Source organism: Engraulis encrasicolus, chromosome 17 (genome assembly GCF_034702125.1).
Source record: "Engraulis encrasicolus isolate BLACKSEA-1 chromosome 17, IST_EnEncr_1.0, whole genome shotgun sequence".
Taxonomy (NCBI): Eukaryota; Metazoa; Chordata; class Actinopteri; order Clupeiformes; family Engraulidae; genus Engraulis; species Engraulis encrasicolus.
The window spans coordinates 6,536,593-6,561,941 of NC_085873.1; the positions used below are offsets into that span (position 1 = coordinate 6,536,593).

The following is a 25,349-nucleotide window of genomic DNA, read 5'->3' on the forward strand; positions in this document are numbered from 1 at the left end:
GGAGGAGGAGGAGGAGGAGAAGGAGACACAGGAGGAGTAAGGAGTGAGGTGTGTCTCTCTCTCCATGGAGTCCCCCTATGGCATGGCCCTGGACCGCAGCCAGTCGGCCATGAGCGGCCTGGAGAGGGCCAACGTGGGCTGGGTCAAGCAGAACCACTCACGGAGCAGCAGCACTGCCTCCTCTCGACACTCACGCACGGTACGTCCACCATCAGCATTTAACATTTTCAGCATACATGGGTTCTACATTTTTGTTTTCTCCTGACTGCGCGAAACTAGCTGCGCACAACTAAACCTCTGATTGTTGGGAACCGCTGTCGGTCAAAAAATTAGCTCATGTGGTTGGCTGCCAATGTCTTGCCCCTCCTCACAACATCGTGTTTACAAGTGTATGTACAGGTGTGCACAGATAGGGACAAGGTGGTGCTAAAAGCACCTGCCCCTTTGCCATACTGCACAAAAACATACCCTTTTGAAAGATCTTTTTTTTAAAGGGCCCACATGTTCAAATGCTACACAATCAAAATCATGATACAATAATGCCCCAATATAATATACAGTATAGCTTCTATAGTCTACTATGGCAGCCAGAAGTTCCACATGCCCCCAACACCCCTACTTCAGCACCTGTCCCCCAACATGTCTGTGAACACCACTGATTTTCTGAAGTAAAAGTAATCTCACTGTAATTACAACACTATTGGTATGATATTACATGGTTTCATGGTTGATATTACATGGCTGTTGTAATACCTTGCTATTAGTGTTGTAATTACATCTGTAAATGTTTCTACTCTATACAACTCTGCACATTTTGCTTAGTAAATATGGATATAGACATCAAACTTCAGTGCTACAAGTGGTCACTTCAAAATACGTGAAGAGAGGTCAGTTAGCACACTCTGCTTTTGGCTCTTTGCGTGTTTTGAAGTGACAAATCGTATCACTGTAGTTTGATGAGGAGCCTTCAAGGAACCTTAATCCATTAAGACACAGCGTTCTAAATTAGCTGTTACCAGAATGGCAATGACCAAGCCGTAGTGGTCACTGAGGAACCTTAATGAAACCTTGGGATTCTTCCAAGACCCAATATGTCACATATAGGCTTCTTCTGAGAACGATTAGGTTCCCCAGAGAACGCTTAGGGGTTCCCCCTCAATGGCAGCCTGAAGGGTTCCAAGAGTTTACAGTGTAGTAGGTCCATACAGTAGGTTGCCCCTTGCATTGGGCTTTTTTTATCCAGCATGATTTTGGAAATAGTACATCACTGAAATTAATTTGATTAACAATTATTGCATAGCTGCAGTCTTTGGGTATAATGTGTTGTATAACTTTGTTTATTTGTTTATGAATCTGTTACTCGTGACAGTAGCAGCGGCAGTGCTCCTGCACAAAGAACATGGCTGTGACTTTTCAACATCTGCCAGAGTTGCCAAATTCCTAGTGCATGTGGGTGTGCTTGACCAATAAGGCTGATTCTGATTCTGCTACTGTCTTTCGGCCCTCAAGCACATGAAGGCCTGGGAGATCTTGGTTATGATTATCTTGCATAGCATAAAATACCGTAGGACTGTGAGTCAACACCATAGCCATCATGAACAAGATGTTAGGGGAGAGAGACTTGTAGCCTGAGGCTCACTGGTTTGACAGTACCAGGAATGTTGCCGGAATGGTGCAAGAAGTATGGTCTTATGTAGTGTTTCTCAAAAGGGGCAGTACAGTCCCCCTAGGGGCGTTGGGGAGCCCTAGGGGGGAGTTGAGAGGGATACAGTTGAGAGGGGGAAGTGTTTAGTTGACATTGGGGGCATTAGTCCATTTCATTTTTTGATACTAAGGGGGGTGTTGACTAGCCTCACGAGCCATCCAACGTACTTCCGCCAAAGGATTGGCTCCACTACTGTAGTCTGGCCGTGCTTCTCTGTGGAGTGCTTGCAGCAGTAGAATTTTGATTGCAACGCCCCCCCAGAAAACAGCCAATAATCGAATACGCCCCCCACGTGGGGACGAAAGGGGGAGAACGCTCGTGACAATGACGTACACATCTGCGCCAGAGCCATTGGTCTGCGCTATGTTGTTGTTGAGTAACTGCCAGCGATTGGGTGAGAGGTGTCCAATAATTTCAAACTATAACTGAGTGCAAACTTCCTGCTTTCTACAATCGCTTCAGAGCAAACAAATGCCAGACCATAAATACGAAATGAAATGGTAGTATTATGGGATGGTCAGGACCAGGCTAGGTGTTGGCAGACCTAGGGCATCAGTCCATTTGATTTATCAATAGTAAGGGGGGCGTTGGCAGATCAATGATGAGGTCAGGGGGGTGTTGGGAGGCTTAGGATGAGGTCCAGGGGGCGTTTGTTCAAAAAATGTTGAGAACCACTTGTCTAATGGCTGTCTCTCCTATCATTTGTCCCTCAGCACATAAAAGACTGGGAGTTCATGGATGATCTTCACATGGACATGGGCACCGGTGTGGACGAGCTGACCGTGCCTGGCATCTGCGAGGGCTACCTCATGAAGAGACGGAAATGGCCCCTCAAGGGCTGGCACAAGGTGAGGAAATAGTTTCAAAAGGGCACTTTTGCACACCCGAGTAGTTGGACAGGTGCATAGGATAGTGCCCCAGTGAGGTTGTCATTCCAGTGTAAGAAAGATCCTGTCCATTCCATGAACATTATTTTAGTCATTTGCAAATAGACAGTCTTAAAACGTGTTAATTCAACACAGAGAGAACTCTGGGACCAAATACAATCTAGAAGATCTTAAATAAACCCCAAGTGTTGTTTTAAACTGTGCACAGTGTTTTGAACACACCCATCTAATTGGTAAAAGATCTGTCCCACGGCAAAGTGCAGGGGACATGCAAACATTGAAAGTTTGAAATTGTCCAAGTGCCCAGTCAAACATGTTGCTGAGCTAGATACATGGTTTGAGATTGGCACCCGCCCAAATGTGGGTAAAAGTCAACTGTGGCTGTGGGCAGTACAGTGGGCATCTCTGAAAGCTGCACTCTACATTTAATATTTAGTGCTGTTTTATACCTAATTTTGTATGAACTGCGTTGCAGATATCCTAGAAATATCCCGTAAATAATCTTTCCACAGATAAATAAAGTTAAAATCATTGATGTGTGTCTGATTGAAACATAGCTTTTCTCTCTCACTGTATTTAATCAATATGCATGAAACTTGGTACTTGGTCTGTCTGTTGTCACTATGATTTACTTTCTTTTCAGAGATATTTTGTACTGGATAAAGGGATCCTCAGGTATTCTCGAACACAGCATGACGTAAGTTTGCCCTTACCACTCAATCAAACTACTTTCTGATGCCTACCATACATGCATTTCACTGCATATATGCATTACATTTCAATTCCAGTATTGTAACTTTCACCCCCTTTACAGTAGAAAAAATAAAAAATAATTTTTTTTCTAAGTTGCTTTTTTGTCTCAGTATATCAAAGGGAAACTTGGTGGGTGCATGGATGTGAGCCTTTCTGTCATTACCATCAACAAGAAATCGAGACGCATCGACTTGGACGCAGGAGATACTCTGTATCACATAAAGGTACAATAACGCAGTTTCATGTTGATCTAAAGTGGATGTGGACACATGGCAACTTGCAAATTAAAGGTCTGCAACACTGGCAAACAGTCCCAAATGTTTAATTCAGCACAAAGTTTTGGATGCGTTTTACTTCATCAATGTACATTTAGTGTTTAGCGGTGTTGCGGGCCAACTGGGCCAATATTAGTTCTGTTCTGTAATAATGACCCTTGCTCCTCTGGCAAAGGGTCATGAAGTTACACTGGCCACATGCAGAATTTTAACCTGACTTTTGACTCCATGACTTCATTTGACTCTTCACAGAGTTGTAAATAGTCTGTCTGGGTTGATACACTGTAAGTTTACTCTGAAACGTTGACGCCCCATTTTGTACTGTGCGAATATTGAAACTCTCCAGGCAAAGGGCCATGACTTATTCTACATCTGGGTGACCAAGCTGATTGCTCACCGTGTATTCAAGAGGAACGAGATGACGCATGTCCAGAATGGCTTCCTTCAGGCTCTCTCTCAGGGCACTCACGGAGTGGGATCTCAGAGAAACGGAGCCATGCCAGACGTGGTGAGTTGAGTGTGCACATTTTTTTGAAAAGATATTACTGGTATGGTACTGGTACTGGTTTGGTGCTACTCACTCACTTACTCACTCACTCACTCATGTACCTGAAAGGTACTGTAATTCAGGTCCTGTCTAACCCTCCTCTCCTGTGTTGTTCTAATGCACAACAGCAGAGCACCTCTGGGTCATGTGCTGGAGAGGGATCCGACCTGCCTGCAGTTACCACGGCCGTGAATGGGAAAGTGTCTGCATGGCTGCAGCAAACCCATGACCACAACAGCTGTGCACAAGGTATCAGACTTTTTCAGGGTCATTTCGCCTAAGTCAAAGTCAACTGTATTGCTGAAAGCATATTAGGCCAGTCAATCTAGCGTTTGAGCCAGGACAAATTGCAATAGTAATAATTCCAAGTTTTTTTTGTAATCCCTAGGTATGTCTAAATGACATATTAAAATCTACAGATTAATATTTTGTGGAACATACTTTTTTTCCAAGGTCAAAGTTGGCGATTCCCCGCTCATTTTTCCATAGGGAGACAAAACATGAGATACTTGGTGAATGAGTTAAATTCCAAATTATGAAATATCGATTTGGAACTTTCACAGTAGGCTATCCTTTTTATTGATACTTAATCCACCCTACATCATATAATCTACTTTCATCACTTAAGTGGATCATACTTTTTTAAAGGTCAGAAGTAGCAGATTTCCAGTGCATTTTGCCATTCGGTGGGTAAAACCTGCTACTTTTGACCTTGGAAAAAGTATGTTCCACTACACTGATGAGGATAGATTTTTAATATGTGATGCAGAGGGGTTGAAGGATCAATATATGAACCATGACAATTGCAATTTGTTTTATGTTTGGCCTGCTACCACAGATTTTATCACATATTTCAGTACATATGACCTCGTTTGCATATTTAATCATCATATTTCAGAAAACTTGCAACACAAAAAAATGTCTGCCCTAATGTGGGTTTAACAACTGTGAAAGTTTCAAATCAATATGTCATAGTTTAAAATGTTATCCTATTCACCTAGTATCTCCTAAAATGTCACCCTATGTAAAAATGAATGGGAAATCTCCAACTTTGACCTTGAAAAAAAACATTACTATTGTAATTTGTCCTGGGTTTTGGCCTTTTTAGAGCTAGATTGACTGGCCTATATGTGAAGGTTATGATCTTAAATGGCAGCAATGCTGTCATGCCTACAGTACGCACAACCTATTACAAATGACATTACAATATATACACAACAAGGCAAGCATAGCAACATAATATGTGTATGTAATAGGTATAAGAAAAATACTGTATGTGTTGCGTGTGCATGTACCATATCCTCTATCCTCTAAATTGTGTTATTATTTCACAAGTTGCATTGTACCGTAATGTCACAATCACATGAAACATCTAGTCAAGACTACAGTAAATCCATTATTTTGCTGTAACCATTTTCCTTTTCCTTCCTTTCTTTTTTTAAAACAAATTTTAGGCAGCCGTAGTGTAGCGGTTAGGGACTCGGACAGTTGATCACAGGGTTGCAGGTTGAATCCCCACCATTACCAATACCTTCCTCCCTCCTCGCCTGTGGTGCCCTAAAGCAAGGCACCGAACTCCACATTTCTCAAGGGAGTGTAACCAATACCCTGTAATATGTGTAAGTCGCTTTCGATGAAAGCGTCATCTAAGTGTAATGTAATCTACGTAGAACGCGAGGATACGGAGTACTGTATACCCACTTCTAAATTTCAGGGATTTCAGTATACCCACTTAAAATTGATTGATCCATTGTTTTGAATAGCACAAATATAGACAGTATACCCACTTCAAAAAAATGCTCAAATATACAGTATACCCACCATAAAAAGTAGACTACACCGCTGAATGTAATGTAATGTAATGTTAATTCTCCAGAACTCCACCGGGTTCAGATGGACCTCAGTGAGCTGACCCGGCTTGTGCAGAAGCTGCACGCCATGGACGCAGGGCCAGCACTCAACAACGGAGAACTGCAACGCATCATCAGCGTGCAGGTGAAGCACTGTAACTAATACATAATATGCTGCATGCATAGAACCACTCGTTGTGGACTAGTGTAGAGTTTTATTTAGTGATATGGAACCAGTAGTTGTGGACTAGTGTATAGTTTTATTTAGGGATATAGTAGGCCTACCACTAGTAGTTTCATTTAGTAATAGAACCAATCGTTATGGATTACTGTACAGTTTAGGTTAGTTATGTATGAATTAGACGTTAGATGTATTCTGCACAGTGTTTTTTTTAAATTGCAGCAATGTGTATTAGATATGAAAATGGGCACAGGTCCTGTAAAGGCTCTGTAGTGTTTGAAAATAGTGTGAAAATATAAATATTTAGTGCCCATCTGAAAAATACATATTATATTACATTATTGTAAGAAAATAGATTACTGGTACTTATATTACAGAACCCACTGCACTATCTGAAAATCTGCAACAAAGCAAGACCACATAGAAAGTATTATATTTACTGTATTTTGTAGATTAGTAGCGTGGAGTAGGGATTAGATTAGATTAGATTAGATTAGATTAAACTTTATTTATCCCCAAGGGGAACTTCTTTTTCCGGGTTGCTCTGGAGATTAAAAAGAGAAGTTAAAAATAAAAATAATATACAAAAAAACTGTATGGAAAATAAATAAGGTGATCATGCAGAAAAGTCCAGGAGTAGCTATCTCTTTGTCCTTAATGGAGAGATTATAAAGTTGTATGGCTCTTGGGACAAACGTAGAATAGAAAAACGTAATTTATTCTGAAGGAAATTTAGGGAAACAGTACCATATCCACAAAGGATAGAATAAAATCGCTCCCAGTGGGGTTAAATCCACATGCGGTTATACATTTGCCTTTACTGCACTATGCGTGAACTATACTGACATTCAAAGGCAAAGTGCAGTACCTACACCAACCTTGAAACTGAAAAAAGGCATTTTAAGTATTGATATTAGGTTAGATGTCACTGCTAAGTTAACATATCAAATATCTCTAACACGCGAAACATTTGGACCATAGGCTTTCTCACAAGGTAAAGGAGGGAGTTACTAAGTTGCCATTTTCAGTCCAAGCTAGTAGTTACTGCACTTTGCCTTTTTATGGCATTATATTGTACCTACCTGACTATACGATTGTTATGCACAGCAGCACATGTGATATGTTATTGCAGTCATCATACATAAAATATGCTGTTTCGATAAAGTTGGCATGTATAGTGACATTTGGTGGCTATATTAATTAAACTAAAAACAGTGATGTAATGGGGCTTGCGAAAGGTGTGATATACATGTTTTACCTATTTGACTATACGATCGTTATGCATGTGACATGTTATCACCAAGTCATCATTTAGGCCTAAAGTACGTTGTTCCAACAAAGTTAGCATGCACAGTGACATTTGGTGTCTATTATTTTTTAAAAACAGTGATGTAACGGGGCCTGCGAAAGGTGAAAAGTGATATACGTGTATACTAGGATCACTGTAGCGGTGAAGAGCAATGCGGTATATACAGTACTCTATGTACCATAGGATCACTGTAACCGTAGCTGGATCCACATTTCAGTGCTTGGCATTTCGGGACGTTGGTGTACATTAGTCTCCGTCCCGCTAATTTTAGACTCGGAGTGAGGAGGCTGAAGGTGCTTCTGAAGCAGTCTGTGGTTCTCCAATCTTGTTTCTCTAGATAAAAGGTTGGAAAAAAGTGTATGCTTCAACTTGGATTTTCTGCTCCCACTTTGACGTTTGCAGAAGGGTTTTCATCCGAAATGTAATTTTTTAAAAAAAAGTCGGAGAAGAAAAAATCCTGGTAGAAGCAGGAAGCAAAAGTTTTTCTCAACTTTTTATCTTGCTATATGTGGTTGTAGAGCTCCCAGGCCAGACATTTTGGATGTTTTGGACTTGACAATGTTTTGAACTTTAACCTACTCCTTCATTCAATCTGGTTTCCCTCTCACCTACAGAATCTTTCCCTGGAGAAGCCGTCGGAAAAGAAGAAGAAGTCTGCGAAGATGTGGGGTCACTCTCGCACCCTCTCCAGAGTGGAGACACTAGGCATGGTAGGCATCACCAATCATCGTGGTGGAAATGAATCTCACATTTTTTTCTGGGGGTGTTTGCTGTTTACATGTGAACTGTGAATGTGTTTGCATCTGTGTTTGCCTTTTTTGTGATGTTTTATTTCACTCTTATGCAACTCACCCTGTTAGAGCAGTGTACAGTGTAACTGTGTAACACTAACAATAGAGTAATTTTAGCATCAAATATATTGGATATTTGAATCAGTCAGTTGAAATCATAACTCTGTAACAATACAGTAATTAAAAAACCCATCAAATATATTGGATATTTGAATCGGTCAGTTGAAATCATATGACTTTTTTAAGAGTACAAAATATCATTTTTTCTTTAAATTAGCATCCATTATTGTATACACTGTATCAGTATGAAGTGGTCATGCCACTTGTAACATAGTGAATTTTCACCTGTTTTTCACCTGAAGCCAGTGCGTGGTGGGATTACAAAATCGGTGAGTCCATGATCCGAGCTGATTTGAATGAACAATTGAAATAACATACAAATAACAATCCATACAGTTATGAATTTCCGGGAACACTTCATTTGATGTGGTGTAAATAAGGATGCCATGTAACCGTCATGATAATGACATGACCCATGTAAGGAACATTAATGACACACTATTGACATGTATGTGTTCATGTCATTCTTACGATTGTTACATTACACTTTATTTAGACTTAATCAAATAGTGTTACCAGATTTCTTTTGTAAAATCTTTCTTCATATTCTTTGCATTCCACAACGTGTGGCCATATTATTTTCTTTAAAACCACACAACCAAAGACAATATTCATTTGAAATTCTTTTGTCCATTCCTAATCATGATCAAATTCACATCAACACTAGACAATAGGGAAAACGATATTATCAAGTTTTGTTGGCCATATTTCCTACCACCATTTTCACATTTTGTCTCGCTCCTTTCTCCCTTTCCCTCTCTCCTGCTTCTCTTTCTGTCTCTCTCTCTCTCTCTCTTTGTCTGTCTCTCTCTCTTTGTCTGTCTGTCTGTCTCTCTCTCTCTCTCTCTCTCTCACAGCTATCCTCAAGCCAGCTGCATAACCCGTCCAACATGGGTACCTCGGTGCCGTCCATCCCTGACTATGTGTACTCCCAGTTAGCCCCTCCGGCCATCATTGCCCCCGACGGGAAGAAGCTGCACATGGACATCTGCACAGTCTCCCAGAGAGGTGGGTGTCTATACTGTAATATCATGCAACGACATTATAATATAACACATTGTTGTTCACTGTTTTCATTGTTCAAGTTTTTATTCCATAAAGAAAGTTTCCGTATAGAGTTTCATATTAATACAGTATACAAAAAAAAATAATTGGAAGTGGATGGAATTGTGAAGTGTTTATATGGTGTTTTCAAAGCGGCATGGCGTTTTATTCGGAATTAAATAAATGTGATCAATGTGAACAAAAGGATGTGTGTCACATCATGACTACCGTTTAGCCTATGCCACATACACGGTGGTACATTAGAGAAGTGGGTGCAATTCTGCCAGGCCCAGAAGGCTTGTTCATGAATCCATTCTTGCATCCTGGCCTTGCCATATGTAAACTCCAGTCCAAACAAAAATCTTTTTATGTTACGTTTGGGTAATTACCAATTGTTAGCAATTGGGTAAAATAAGACACACATTTCAAATTTCAATGGAGTTCACTCCACCCTCCAGTAAATGTCAATTCAGCCGTTCCAGAGTTGTGTTTCTCAAAAGCGTAGTTGTTGGCCAGTTAGCAACTTGGGTAGTTGCCAATGGGAGATTGCGCTGCAGTAGTCATGGCAGTTTGCAACTATAGTTTTATGCACCCCTGACCCTCTGGACAAATGAAATTAGTTTGCTGGTATCGTAACACCAGGCTAGCCTGTAGGCCTATGTGAAATGACAGAGAACAATTTTGTCTCCATGCATAGCATACATATAGTATAATTGTCTCTTTTATGTACTTGTGTCTTTATGTTTCTAGTCCATAACTCCCTGAAGATGGTCCATGAGTCGTTGTCTCAGGAGAGGCAGAGACTGCAGGAGGCCTGGAACAGCGGGGAGCCGCTGCCACCGGACACCCAGCGCCTGGGGACACTATTGGTGAGTTCAGGACTTCCAGAGAGGTGCACTCCACAAACATATTTGGGAAAGTAAAATTACATTATTTCTGTCTATTTATTCTCCTAATACAGGGGATTTCACTAACTAGCTGGCTAGTTCAACTAGTATGTGGCAGGAGATTAGCTTTCTTGGACCTAGGGTGTTTTGTTTCTGTCTTATATTAATTAGTTTGTTAGTTAGTTACTGTAGTTAGTTAGTTGGTTGGTTGGTTGTTTGGTTAGTTGTTTGGGTTGCTAGTTTTTATGGTCAACGAATGGGCATGGTCTTAAGACATGGCCCCTGTTATGAATTTGCAGTTACCAGAATGTCAATGACCAAGTCATAATGTACCATTAATAGTAGTGCAGGACAGTGTTGTGGTTGTAGGAATAGTAAGGCGATTCACTGGAATGTGCACGTTATGAAGCTGTTTACACATATAGGCCTATGGATATTTTTGAAAACACATTGGGATTGGCCTCTCGTTTACCCTTAAATGGAGTTTTAGAATGCACATTTCAAAATATCCCATAGAGGGGGCTAAAAGGCACCTGTAGCAATGGAGTTTATATTGTTATAAATCAGCACCTCTGGCACTGCAGTTTCTCCCTCTCTCTGCTTTCATGATAGCCTGGCTATCACCAGACAGACTACAACACAAGTGAAGTACCATAGTCTGAGAAACAGCGATGTGTTTTCTTGGAAGGACCATCGATACAAACTTGATTGACAGCTGGTTTTGCATGTAGTGACTATATGGCGGATCTGTAAACAAACTACAAAATTTGGTTTGTCTAATAATATGTCTTGTGTTCCTTCCCCGTGCTGTGTTTGGGTTTCCAAAACTCAGTCGAAGATTTCAGATCGGAACAAGGCAGCATGGGAATTCCCAGGCTACTTTTGTGTCTGTTTTTGCACTAGAGACTCACAACTAAGGCCTTGCTGTGATATACATTCGTGTCTGTCAGCTTCCTCAAGCTGGTTGGTTGTGTCCTTCAGGTGTTTCCTCTTAGTCTCCGACTGACGAGCTGAAAGTTCTTAATTAAGACAGCATTAATCTGAGGATCTGGTGGATACTTAGTTACCTCTTAGCCTGCTGTAACACGGACGGTCTGGGCACAGTGACAAACCTCACTGCTGTTGTTTCTCCCCGTAGTCTAAGCAAGTGGCAGTCAGAGCCTTTTTAATGTTACTGTTCATGTTATGGTGCATCTAACAAATAGGGCAGTATCAGGCAGGATGTAATGGGACAGGAGGGGTAACAGCCAGGGCCATAGTTTGGCACAGGACAGGTGACTGCCTGGGAACAGGACAAAGTCATCTGAAAGGGCCCCACCCAATACATTCAATGTAGTGAGAAGCCAATTTTGAGCACCCCCTTTCCCTGGGCTGACCCATATGTTTTCCTGTGCTGGCTTTCCAAGTAAGAGTACAGTAAGCTTAACCAGTTGCAACAGTAGGGTCTGCCTGTTGTCAGCAGTAGGATTAGTGGTAGGCCTACGTATGCGGGTACAGTTCGCAGGATCATGGGTAAGGTATGGTAGGCTAGAACAGTAGCATGTTACCCAGAGTTGCCAAGGCTCATGCTATATCAAGTCAAGTCAATCAAAATTATGTTTCTCTCTATCCCATGCCGGAATGTCATCTGCAGGACTGACATTAAAGTGCAAAACAGGACCAATAACAGTATACAAGTAATAAAGTATACAAGTAATAAAGCGATGAAGTAATAGATAACAACTGACCATTTAACATAGCAAGATACAAAATCAAGACATGATAAAGGTAGCAGGCTAGTATACAAGACACCGTACAGTGCAGCATAGTCCAGGGTAGTCCAGTTGGTCTTCAGTGGTAGGCCTCCACTCTTTGCCAATTACCATGCGGTGTAGGCATCACTCCCTTCTTCCTGCCTGTCTTGTCGAACAGTGCCAAATGTTGTTTGTTTGGTCCCTTGTGAAATTGCGAACTCATGTTTTGGAAACTAATACTGGTAGCAACAGCACGTCCGCCTCAAGCTTATCAATATCCTGGTTTGTCCTCGACTCGTTTGAGGCTACAGGGGTTAAGCTACAGTCGCACGTGTGTGATGATGGGCGGCAGTAGGAGGCCTTGCCAAAGTTCTTCCAGACAAATCCCTGCACTCAGCGGCCATCTTGGGTTAATGAGCTCAGGCTTTACATGTATCTAAGTGAATCGTGAGACATGAGTATAAGTATATGCATTCCAAAGATGCAGGGACAATTAAGAATAGGCCTGTATGATTGACATTATGGTTGACATGGTTGACAAGACAGTCAATTGCTCGAACAGATAGTGCTACACGGTTCATCAGTGGGGTGTGCAATACTGTCTGGAGTGCTGTTTGTGCCTGGGCAGATGGAATTGTTTGTGTGATTGCTGTTTTTCGTGTTTGTGTATGTATTTACCAATATGCTTCAATTTATGTGCCAAAATATATATAGTTGTTGTTGAATGAATCAGTTTACCAAAAAGAGAAAAGTGTGTGTGTGTGTGTGTGTGTGTGTGTGTGTGTGTGTGTGTGTGTGTGTGTGTGTGTGTGTGTGTATGTGTGTGTGTGTGTGTGCGTGCGTGCGTGCGTGCGTGCGTGCGTGCGTGCGTGCGTGTGTTTGTGTCTGTGTCTGTGAGATAGAGTTTTACTTTTTTCTTTTAACTTCCTCTCGTGATCCCTTTTGGAATGTTTGCTGCTGATTTTATCCCATCCACTTGTTGAGTGAATTACACACCTGATCTCTTTAACTTTGCTGAGTTTACCTTAGGCCCCTACCAGGATATTTGTTTCTTTGTTGAATACTATTTGTATTTATGTCTTAGTTCTTCTAACTTCTAAATCTGCAGTACATTACAATACTGCATTAAGTTTGGCTGGTAAAACAAGACCTAATGGTTAGCCCCTTTGAGTGTTTGGCTAGTAAGATTAGAATCTACTTTCCCTTTTGGCTGATGGTGAAAAAGTCAATTTATGGCCCTGTTTATGTGTATTTGTGTAAGCTACTTGATACCTTAATTTCGCCCTTGGGATCAATAAAGTTACTCTACTCTACTGCTCTTTCCTTTACAGCCTACTACCGACTCCAGTCGTCGCTCTTCTCAGCGTGCGCCATCGGTGGCGGACTCCACCGCAGAGTATTTTGACGCCAGCGATGACGTACTGTGTGGGACCTCGTCTGAGGAATCCGAGACCGGCTCAGGCCTCAGTGATGGCACCAGCAACTCAGAGCCAGAGGAAGTCCATGGTGAGAGAGAGAACAATCTCTAATAGGGGTGTCACATTAACCGGTATACTGTGAAACCGTATTATAGCTATTTCATTAAATACAGTTATTAAAAAGTGCTTACAATAATAACCGCTTGAATTAAAAAATAGATACTGTACCGTACCAGATAACTGTATCGTACACCATGACACTGTGAGCCTTACCAACCTCTTATCCAAGTCTTTTGATGTCTGTCACCTAACACCTAATGTCAATGCTGGAATCATAGTGAATTGCTGAACCAATTCAGTTCTACAATGAAAAGTACAAACTGTGACGACCATTTCCTCCTCGTAACTTCAGAATGACAAACAATTCATGTATTGTGCATTTAAACATGGGATTTGGATATGGTTTTGCCTCCAAATACAATTGTACAATGTAAACAAGATATTTATCACTGACTCCAGCTTCCAGATACATAAAATGCTCCCACTGTTGATAGTTTTAAATAGACTCAAGACAAAGACTCAAGAGAAAGCTGTTCTCAAATGCTTTCCCTCAGCAATTCCAAATGGAATTTTACCTTTCTTTGATTCTAATTATTTAATGTCTTAACTTTTGATTTGAACTTTTAAACTTTCTTTGATATTAATTATTCAATGTTTTCTTTATTTGTGTCATGTTTTCTATAGTCCTTTATGTTTTCTTTCTAATTCATTTGCTGTGTTCTTATACTTTTATTTTTTTGTGAAGCCCATTGAACTGCATCTGTGTGTGTATGAAATACGCTATAGAAATAAAATTGCCTTTGGTTTGAATTTACAGAATCCACCACCAGGAAATACCGTGCCAGCCTCTCCAAGGCGCGCAGCAAGACCGACTCCGTGCCCAGGAGCACGGGCCGACGCACCACCCTGCCCGCCCACTGCCCGGACAACAGCCACATCGGCCTCATGTCCATCCTGTACAACAACATTGGCAAGGACCTGTCTCGCATCTCCATGCCGGCCGCGCTCAACGAACCCATAAACCTGCTGCAGAGGCTGTGTGAGGAGCTGGAGTACTGCGAGCTGTTGGATACGGCCAGCAACACCGAAGACCCCTTCGAGAGAATGGTGAGCAAATATTGTTTCTTAGGGCGGTAGAACAAAGGAAGCACATTCTCTGTGCCTCTCTGTGGACTCTGATGAAGACGTTTGTCGAAACTCTAGTCTAATGCACTGAAAATAAATAAGACATAGCGGAAAAGACATCTGTGTGGCACCAGATTTTCCTCCCAATGTTAATTGTTGTTGAAGACTTTCATTCATCCGGATCATCTTAGTCAGAAAATGTCAGAATTTGAAGCCAGCTAGACTTTTGTAGCAATTGTCTCAAAGAAGGCTACTTGCCACCATAGTAGCAATTTCACACCTTGGACTCCTTGGAAATGTGGATGTGTGACCCCTTACTTTTGTAGACTCGCAGTAAATGATGCACACTGACACACAGTAGCCTAGGACCTAGGTGAAGTTAATGTCATCCTGTTTACTTACTGAAAACACTTGCAGAACGTCGAGCAGACCCAAACAATATAACTCAACATACACAGGCATAACAAAATGCTCTAAGCATAATCGAACTGGCCTGAACTGGACAAAGCCACCTCAGCGATTCTCAGGTCAGATTCCCACACCTGCACATGGGACTGTGTCATGTGGAAAACAGGTGGGCCTAACATGTCAAATCTCGAGAGTTGAATACATATGATTCCCACATCAGAATTTAAAACGGAGGAAATCTGACAGACGGGCAGATGAAACGTCTTCAGGCTCTGAAACCAAGTCCAGTTGCCTACAACTAAGCTCCTTTGACCGTGTGGATATGTGTCATTATCCTCCGTCTTTTCCTCTACAGGATCTCGAACGAATTGCATCTATAATCTAACGTTAACCAAAAACTGAAATTGCGTCCCGTTTACGACGCATTCCCTTTGACACACATGCGCAGTGGTCATGCAGCTGTCTGTGGCAGGTTAGGTTTATGGAAAGTTTTGGTCATGGCAGAAATTTAAAACTCAGAAACATGGCATTACTGACAGGTTAGGTTTAGGGATGGTTTTGGGAAGGGCACAGTTAGACCAATCAGTAGCTACTTATGTGCTCTAGTCTAGACAGCAGGGAAAGTGTTGGTATATGGATGCAATCTTGGATGTTGGTTTGCGTGAGAAATTAGACGCAATTTCTCGAGATCAGGCTCCTTTTCCTTGGTGAAGTATTCTGCCCAAAAAGGCAAAATGTAGTAACGCCCCCTTAATGCACGCCGTACCTCCTGTGGCACGCTGCAAGACATTGAAAGTTAATTGCTATAGTATTACACCACTATGACAGTGCACGGGGCCTTTAGTAATACATTACGACTTGGTCATAGCCATTCTGGTAACAGCTAATTTATAATGCAGTGTCTTAAGGGGTTAATATTTTTTTTTCAAAATTGAGTTTAGACTAAAATGGTCTTCGTAACACCTCCGTTATCTTGTGACATATATGGTCCAAATGTGTCCTATTTTAGAGATACTGCTGTGTAAAATTGAAAGAAAATGTCTGCACACTTAAATCCCCTTTGTGTTCTTTTTAATAATAGGCCAAGCTTTCGGTCTACTGACCTTCCTCAGGGCTTAGTTCTATAAACAGAGATACTGCTGTGTCAAATCTGACACAGTAACTATAATATCCGACCTAATACTAGTACTTTGAAGGCCTTTTCTCAGTTTCAATGTTGGCGTAGTTACTGCACTTTGTCTTTCCCTTGGTGAAGTATTGCTAACTAAAGACAAGCATAAACAAATTGTTCAATAGTGTATGTAAGGAAGAGGAAGTGGTGTAGTCTGACCCCAGGGGATTGTTTTGAATGACATTATAGTAGCCGCCCATGTTCAATCCATTCAGTCTACACATTCATTCATTCATTCATTCATTCATTCATTCATTCATTCATTTGTTTATTTGGATAGGACTCAACACCCCTTTACTTGAGTGGAATTTAAAATGCTGACTGCAATAGAAAATATTTCAGAATGCAGTTTTGCAAATTGAATGTGGTGAATATAACTACATTATCATCAATATCCAAGTGTATTACATGATACATTATGACCAATACCCACATGTGTTCTCTCCAGGTCTACATCGCTGCCTTTGCCATCTCTGGCTATTCCATTGCTGCTTACCGTAACGGCTACAAGCCCTTCAATCCTGTCCTGGGGGAGACGTTCGAATGTGTGCGGGAAGATCGGGGCTTCCGATTTATTAGCGAACAGGTAAGATCAATCATTACTCATTTCAGATCAGTTTAGACATAATAATAATAATAGTAATAACAACAACTTGGTGTTATATAGCGCCTTTCAAGTAACCCAAGGTTGCTTTACAAAAGGAGAGTGAGCAGGGGAATAGAGGGAAAAGAGAGGTGGGGGTAGACATGTAGTTGGTATGGCTATTTTGCTGCTCACTTTATTCACTGATCCTCACATTTGGTAATACTACATGCTCTTACATATCAAAATGCTAAAAAAATATATTACAACAAAAGACGTTACCCAACATTTACAGCACATGGATTCTCAATGTTATAAAACATGCATTTATATACATAGGTTGTACAGCTCTAATAGGCGGTAAATATTACTATCTGTTTTTTTACAGGTCTGCCATCACCCTCCTATTTCAGCTGGTCATGCAGAGTCAGAGAACTTTTCCTTCTGGCAAGGTGCGTGTAGTTTTAAGGAAAGGACCTTAAAGCAACACTTAGTTTTTGAAATTGTGGGCCTTTTGTACCTTTATTATCAGACAGGACAGGTAGGAAATGATTGATAGAGAGAGATGGGAGTAGGGTTGGGAAATGACACAGCCAGACTCGGACCTCATACACAGTACAGTATTATTCAGCGCATTAGCGCGGTGTGCCAAAAGTAGTATTTTTAACCTTATGAACATTTCCAAAATCATTATAGATGTTCATCAACTTGTTATGGTTACGTGGCGCTATTCCGACATGTCGCTATTCCGACATTGATGTCTATTGTCGGAATACCGGCGCGAGTTATGCAATTTCTTTGATTTGTGCTACGTTGCTCAGCTTTTACCAGTTTAGGGAGAGTGCATACAGTTACCCTAACCCTAACACTAACCCTGACCCTAACCCTAACCCTAACCCTAACCCTACGGTATGTCGGCTGTCGGAATAGCGGTATGTCGGAATAGCGGTATGTCGGAATAGCGATTGCCCCCCCTTGTTATGGGTTAAAAGGATTTTTCGAATTTGCTTTGCCACCCTCCATGGGCTGCATTAACCCCTTGATGCCGGATGTTGCCTAGCGTAACATTGACCCTAGCGCCTTCAGGCTCTTGAGATTTGAGATCTTTATTAAACATGTTGGTACGCTAGAGCTGAATGGACTCTATTGCAGTGCAAGATGACGGGCGTAGCTTTTAAATGCAATTTATTTCATGTTTTTATGACGCTGAGATATGGAAGCCACCTGCTCAGGGTGCCTCAGTCATAGAGGAGGCTGGGGGAGAGCATTGGTTTATTACTCACCCCACCAACCTGGCGTGTAGGGAGGCGAACCGGCAACCTTTGGGATACAAGTATGACGCCCTAACTGCTTACACATGACTGCCACATGACTGTAGGTTTTTATAGGCTGAAAGCATGACCTACCGTTTAACAGGAGTTTTTTGCAGGTATTTTAGGGATCAATGGGTTCATATCATCAAGTAACAAATAGCTTTCATCTCATGTCACTCTACAGATGGGAAGTAGAATTGAGAGAACTATTCAGAGGACTATTGTGAGCAGGGTTGCCAGTTTTCCACAGCAGATGGTCATCCTAAACAGCCCTATCTGGCAACCATGATTTTAAGATACACTATCAAACTTGCTTGTAGTATATGAATTATATATTTTTTTATTGGGCACACCACCAGATTATATCATCAGAGGAGAATTTTGCTTTATATTATTGTGGTTTTGGAAGTACAGAGTAATGGTTATTGTGGGCAGCTGTGGCATAATGGTTAAGGAGATGCCTTTTCGATCAGAGGGTTGGAGGTTCGAATCCCATCCCCACTCCCTATCGTCCTCCATGTCTGAGGTGCCCTTGTGCAAGGCACCTAACCCCATACTGCTCCAGGGACTGTAAGCAATACTTGTCACTTTGGATTAAATAGGGCTTTCAGGTCGACTGGAACATACCGGGTTCATACCGGGCTCCAAACTTTTTCTGCACGTGACTGTGTTACCCGGATGCACCTGCTGACGGCCACGTTGTCGTCGTCACGGTTCGCGGAGAAAAAACAAGTATTTTTTGCGGTTCGCATTGCGAACCAACTTTCCGGTTCGCAAACGCTAATATCTGTGGCGTGAACACGGCGGCCGGTTTGCGATTAGGTGCGGGAACGGGCTCCAGCACGGTTCTCAGTCGGCCTGAACGCGCTTAAAGTGTTTGCTAAGTGTAATGTAATGTAATATTACATAGAGCACTGTATAACTGTGCTGTTGTCATTGTTGTCGTTCCTCAGATCAGCGATGGAAGAACAAGTTCTGGGGGAAGTCAGTGGAAATTATGCCAGCTGGATTGGTTAATGTTTCTCTTCCAAAGTGAGTGTTAATGCACACAACACGCTCTATCCGTGACTGATCTTAGGTGATCAACTATTGTCCAACATGAATTTATCACACACACACACTCACACACGCACACGCACGCACACGCACACACACATGCACACACACACACCAGAGAGGAGAAGGAATGGCACCACCTCACCTTAGTGTAAGGTAATGTAATGTAGTGTAATGTAATGAAGTGTAATGTATTGTAATGTAATGTAATGTAATGTAATGTAATGAAATGTCTGGTTTCGCACCTGGTGCCCCGTATCACGGGGGAGCCGCAACCTAGTGGTTAAGGAGATGGACTTTAGATCATAAAATTGCAGGTTCTATCTCAGTCCATGGCTGAGGTGCCCTTGAGCAAGGCCCCTAACCCCGCACTGCTCAAGGGACTGTAATAATACCCTGTAGATAACTGTAAGTCGCTTTGGATAAAAGCGTCAGCTAATTGTAATGTAATGTAATAATGTAAACCCTGCAGGCGTGGTGATCATTACGAGTGGAATAAGGTGGTGACCTGCATCCACAACGTGCTGAGCCAACAGCGCTACCTGGAGAACTACGGCGAGGTCACCATCCGCAACCTCAAGAGCAACGTCTGCACCTGCAAAATCACCTTTGTCAAGGTCAGGTGGCCCAGGGGAAATATGTCTTGCTACTGTATATCTTATAAATATTTTTTTCTGATTAGTCAGGAATATATGAACCACAGAAAGCTCTTAATGTGCTAATGTGCTTTGCTGACTGCTGAAAACAAAAATAAAATGCATTACAATATTACCACAACATTATTAGACATTACTTATCAGCACATTACAACTTGCTGATTTGCAATTTGGCTGTAATAAACTTACTTGTACAATAGGGGTTGTGTATTCTGTAAACATTATTAAATGCACTGTGACAAAGTTTGTATCAGCATGTAGTATGATCTCACTGTACTCGACTGCCATGTAATTAGCTTTAATGTCACGAATGTGTGGTGTATGTACATATTATGACATAGTATCATTACATTTAGATAGATGGCAAAATGAGCTGACCCTTAAAACCCCTTAACGCAGAGCATCTGATATATGCATTGTCATAGCATTGTTGTTACGATGTAGTTGAGTGTTTTCATCAAAAAGTCCCCATATGCAGTAAGAGGCTACAACTGTAAACGCTCATTACTGGGGTTTAAAACTGTAAACTCTTGGCCCTACCGTGGACTAACAATAGGGCACTGAGCCACTACGCTGGCGATCCGGGTTCGATTCCTGCCTGGGTCATTTGCCATCCTTCCCCGACTCTCTGTCCTCACTCATTTCCTGTCCCTCTCTCGACTGTCCTCTCAAATAAACTCATAAAAAGCCAAAAAAATATCTAAAAAACTATACACTCTTTTTCCTCCATGCAGTCTCGTTACTGGGGCTCGGACGCCAATAAGAACGAGGTGCAGGGCCAGGTGCTGGACCAGGCGGGCAGGGTGGTGCACCGCTTTGGTGGCTTCTGGCACGAGGGCATCTTCTGTGACACCCTCCCCAACCCTCAGTGCATTTGGAAGCCAAGTAAGTCTCATCAAGACAGCCCATCTCAATTATGTGGTTATGTTTCTCAGTGAGTGAGGTTCGTTGGACCCACTTAAAAACTGAGTAGTTGTTGGAAGTGATCAGAATAAAGCTCTCCATAAGTCTTTTAGTTTCAAAGTTTTATCCCCTGGCCTCTGTCAAAACTGAAACCAAACACAGCACAGTTGCATAAAGTAGAAGTAAGCTTAGTACTCTCAAAGATGTAATAACAATGCTAGTTGCGTGATATTACAAAGTTGAAACCATGTAGTATCATACCACTAGTGTTGTAATTGCATGTGTAAGTGTACGTCTACTTCAATTGTGCACATCAGGGGTGCGTTTCTCGAAAACGTAGTTGTTAGCAGGTAGCAACTTAGGTAGTTGCCAATAGGAAATTGCATTACAACCAACAAAGTAGGTAACATAGCTAGCAACTACGCTTTCGAGAAATGCACCCCAGGTTGGGTGTTAGTCATCAAATACGGTACACAGCTATACAGTAGATATGAAATCAGTATGAATAAAATGTTTAAAATGTATCTTGTTTTTTAAAAAGTAGTGTCTTCTTTATGTGTGTGCCAGATCCTCAGCCTAAAGACCACCAGCTGTACTTCGGCTTCTCGAGCTTCGCCATGGAGCTGAACGAGCTGACGCCAGACCTGAAGGGTCTTCTGCCTCCCACAGACACGCGGCTAAGGCCAGACCAGAGGTGAGGTTAACACGCACGCACGCACGCACGCATACAGGGCTGGGCTGGTCATTTGGCATACAGGGCATTTTCCTTTAATCATAATAAGGACCTAGTATGCCATTGCTTTTTCCCACCACTTATCATTGACTTGTACAGTAATACTGAGTAATTGGGCAGTAATTACAGAGTAGGTATGAGTTAGCTAATATGTCAACCCTATTCTATAGTATTACTCAAACAGGTAATACAAATGAACGTATAACTAGAATAGTATGTAGTCTATCTCAGTGGGTAATACTGTTTCACACATTTACTTTCAATACCTGCATTCACTTTCAGTGGATTTTTCTGATCTCAAAGCATAGGCTGTAGACCAAAGTTGGGCCGCGCTCACAACCTCCAGGGCCGCAGACAACTTTCAATTTCGCACCGCTGGGCCACGCAGGCCATGGGGCCGCTAGTTATCAAATACTAGTGTGCGTCTTTTCCGTGAAACGCAACTCTGCGCAATGACCACACCCCGCGTTTTTTTTGTTTTGTTTGGGGGAGATTCATTAAGAACAAGACAGTAACATCCTTTGCAGTGGGCTATTTGGAAAAAAGAGAAATTACCAACTGGTTCCGCTTCCCAGCTTATTTGACGACGGCTTCTGCATACTAATATCCTCACGTGTTAGTTAGAATAGGTGTTCAACGGTTAGGCTACTCAAAATAATTCTAGTTAATGAATCTTTATCCAAATGTCCAAAACAAGACCGTCCTTTCACGAATTTTGTTTAATTGATACTGGGATGTTTTCCGTCCTACTGTGGAATTTCTGTTCTTCCCGCGTCGCGTTTCCACTTGTGTAGAAAAGCGTCTTGAATTTACTATCAGCAGATTCATTACAAAGCGCATGTCAAGTGCTGTCACGCAAACTTCAGCTGTCAGAGTGGCATTCATATGTGTGAACGACTCTGGCTTGCTAAACTGTGAGTGGATTTAATGAGTAAGATTAAATGAGATTAACCTTAACATTAATTAATACAGGGCTATCCCTTGTGGGAAAAAATACTTCAGTAATAGCCTATTTATTCATTTATATTTTCTATCATAAAATATTAGCCTATATTATATTATCATAATAATATAATATAACATCATATAATATAACATAATATAATATAATATAATATAATATAATATAATATAATATAATATAATGTAATAAGAAATCTATATTTTATTAAACTAAAATGCAGTGTTAAATCAACGCCATTCAGAGAATATATTGTCCCAATCGACTTAATTCAAGCCTTTGAGTGTTAAATTAACACTTTAAAAATGTTGTATTAACATATATATGGCTTCACAGTGTCAGGCAAAAAAGATGAGGCGCACACAAGGCTTTTTTGGTGAGCAGTCGCACTAAGCAACACACGATTCAAAGTTAAGGCGCAGACCAGGGCCGTAACGAGACATTTTCAAATACCGAGATCAAATACTGAGTGTTGTACAGCATACTGTACATTTAGAATGGTTCAAACACTTCAGTCAAACTCTTACATTTGTTTTCATTAATCACTGCCTTTAGGAGAAATGGGGGTGGCGTATACAGACTGAATTTATCATTTATCATACATCGATTTTCATGGAAAAATAAGTTACTTTTTTGTTCAGCACCAGGGATTGTGCCCAAGTAATTCTACAAGTACATACATCGATTTTCATCATAGATAATTTTTACATTTCTGAAAAAAAATATGGAGTGACATGGCCTCTGTGTCCTCAATAGCAGTTACGCCCATGGCGCAGACGCCAACCCTCTTTGGTCTCCTTAGAGTTGAAATTAACTCTAAAACCAAATGGGACCATACATTCTCAGAATAGTGTTGAATAAACCGTGGTAGATTTAGAATCTGTAGTATAAATCGGTTAATCTGCGAGTCAATTCATCAATCATCGATCAATTAATTATTGAATCTTACTGTTCACAGGTTCCTGGAGGAGGGCAGGATAGAGGACACAGACAGAGTCAAAGACGAGATTGAGGAGCGGCAGAGGCTACGCAGGAAAATGCTGGAAGGCAAAGGGGAGGACCATGTGCCTCGATTCTTCAGGTTTGTGCACACAGTATAAATACCAGTGTTAATATAACTTCAGTTGAAACAAAACCCATTTAAAAAAAAAAAAAAAAAAAAACATTGGCTCCAACAAAGTGCTGAGCACTGCTCTGCCAAAGTTCGATTCCATTGTTGTCAATATAACCCAGCACACCGGCGCCAATGTCCACGGACATTTGCGGATATCGGCAAGCGATTAGAGACAAGCTCTATTTTGTCTGAGCCGCCTATTGACTATCCATGCTATGTTTGTGTGAAATTGAGTTTGGGGGTCAGACTTGTGTTGGAAGCGAAAGTGCTCCGTAGTGCTGTCGAAGCCAATGTGCGGAGGCCCTAACCCTACTTAGCATCTACACTTGTTGTTCTATTTCCTGTGCACTTTGTATCTGCTAGTGATGTTGATGACTATGATTATGTCAATGAGTATGTCGCTGTGGTTAAAAAGCGTCTTCCAAATGCAATGTAATGTAATGTAATAAAACTGTTGAATGTAATCGACCTGCTTAAAATTTAATGCAATGTGATATCCAACAGGAAAACATTGGACTCTGCAGGGCGGGAGGTGTGGGTAACCAATGGAAGCTACTGGAAGCTTCGCGAGGACCCAGGATTTGCCAACATTAACAACACCGAACTGTGGTGACATAGTGGCGAATTGAGGACATGAAGGATATATCTCGTTTTTTTCTTGCATCATTTTTTTTCTTCAGTTTTCTTTGTTTCTCTCTTTTCACTGTGCTTGTCATTCTGCTTTTTGTTTCTTTTTCAGTTTGTTTTTCCTTTTATTTCACTTTCTTTTCTTTCTTTTTCTCTATTTGTTGAGCACGGATGAGAAGCCTTATGAGGTGTTGATTCTCCTCAGAAAGGGCAGTGCTCTGTCGAACGGAATGTGGGTTCTTTTCTGTGGGTTCTTTTCTAACTTTCATAGGCCACCATCAAAGAGAAAGCAGGATTCTTTCTCTGGGTGGAGAGGAGTGTTTTTAATGATGAAAAAAGGATGACACAGTGGGATTGTCATGAAGTGATAAAGAATCATCAAACTTTCAGGGAGAAACACACACACAGGACTCTAAATCCTATCAGGAAGTATTTGTTGTGTGGAGAGCACGTTATTTTCTCTTCGTTCAGATGTTTATTTTTTAAAATGATTTTATATGTTTGTGACAAATGGTTTGCTTTTTTTGTTAATTTATCATGACAACATTTGTGGATCAAATTATAAGGAGGGAAGCCTGTTTTAAAAAACCCTATTCATTCTATTGAACTTTGCTCCTAAATAGCCATTTGTTTTGGAGATGAGCATTCCCAGGTAGGAAGCTCAAACGCTCCAACTGCTCCCGTCCTTGTTGCTTATGGTCTTCTGATGCAAGACTCAACATAATTAATGATCTAAGTGTTTTTCAATATCGCTAAAGCACAATTTAAAGGTCATCTTCTCATCTGCAATTGGGATGTTTAATGGGGAAAAGCCCCCAAAAATCGCTTTGCCTCGGTTGACTGCGTGGAAACTTTGTTTTCTCCACGGAGGCGGGGTGACACCGAGGCAAGATAAAGCAACCAACAGGGAAGGACGGGAGGAACTGGTTTAAGTTGGAGAAATTGTTTTGTACTTCCACCAGATGGCAGTCATGTGCACACATGTCCATTTGGAAGTGGGATATTCAGCTCTGGGGCTGCACATGTTAAACATAAACATTTTAATTTAATTAGGGCATATAATAATAATAATGATAATAATGGTTATTGCTGCCTGGAAAAGTGATTTAATTGCCATAGGGCAAACCGATGCTTTTTGT

At 41.3% G+C, this 25,349-nt stretch overlaps 1 protein-coding gene across 1 annotated transcript; it reads left to right on the forward strand.

The window, feature by feature from the left end:
- Positions 1-64: 64 nt before the first annotated feature.
- Positions 65-25,125, forward strand: osbpl7 (oxysterol binding protein-like 7). The gene is made up of 20 exons (XM_063221652.1): positions 65-199; positions 2,419-2,553; positions 3,236-3,289; positions 3,456-3,569; positions 3,967-4,128; positions 4,296-4,416; positions 6,044-6,162; positions 8,122-8,217; positions 9,276-9,426; positions 10,213-10,331; positions 13,414-13,588; positions 14,378-14,667; positions 16,713-16,850; positions 17,236-17,299; positions 19,114-19,192; positions 19,689-19,833; positions 20,607-20,757; positions 21,343-21,469; positions 23,428-23,550; positions 24,088-25,125. Exons 1-20 carry the CDS (start codon positions 65-67, stop codon positions 24,194-24,196), a joined length of 2,607 nt encoding a protein of 868 aa, XP_063077722.1. The 3' UTR covers positions 24,197-25,125.
- The last annotated feature ends 224 nt before the right edge of the window (positions 25,126-25,349 follow it).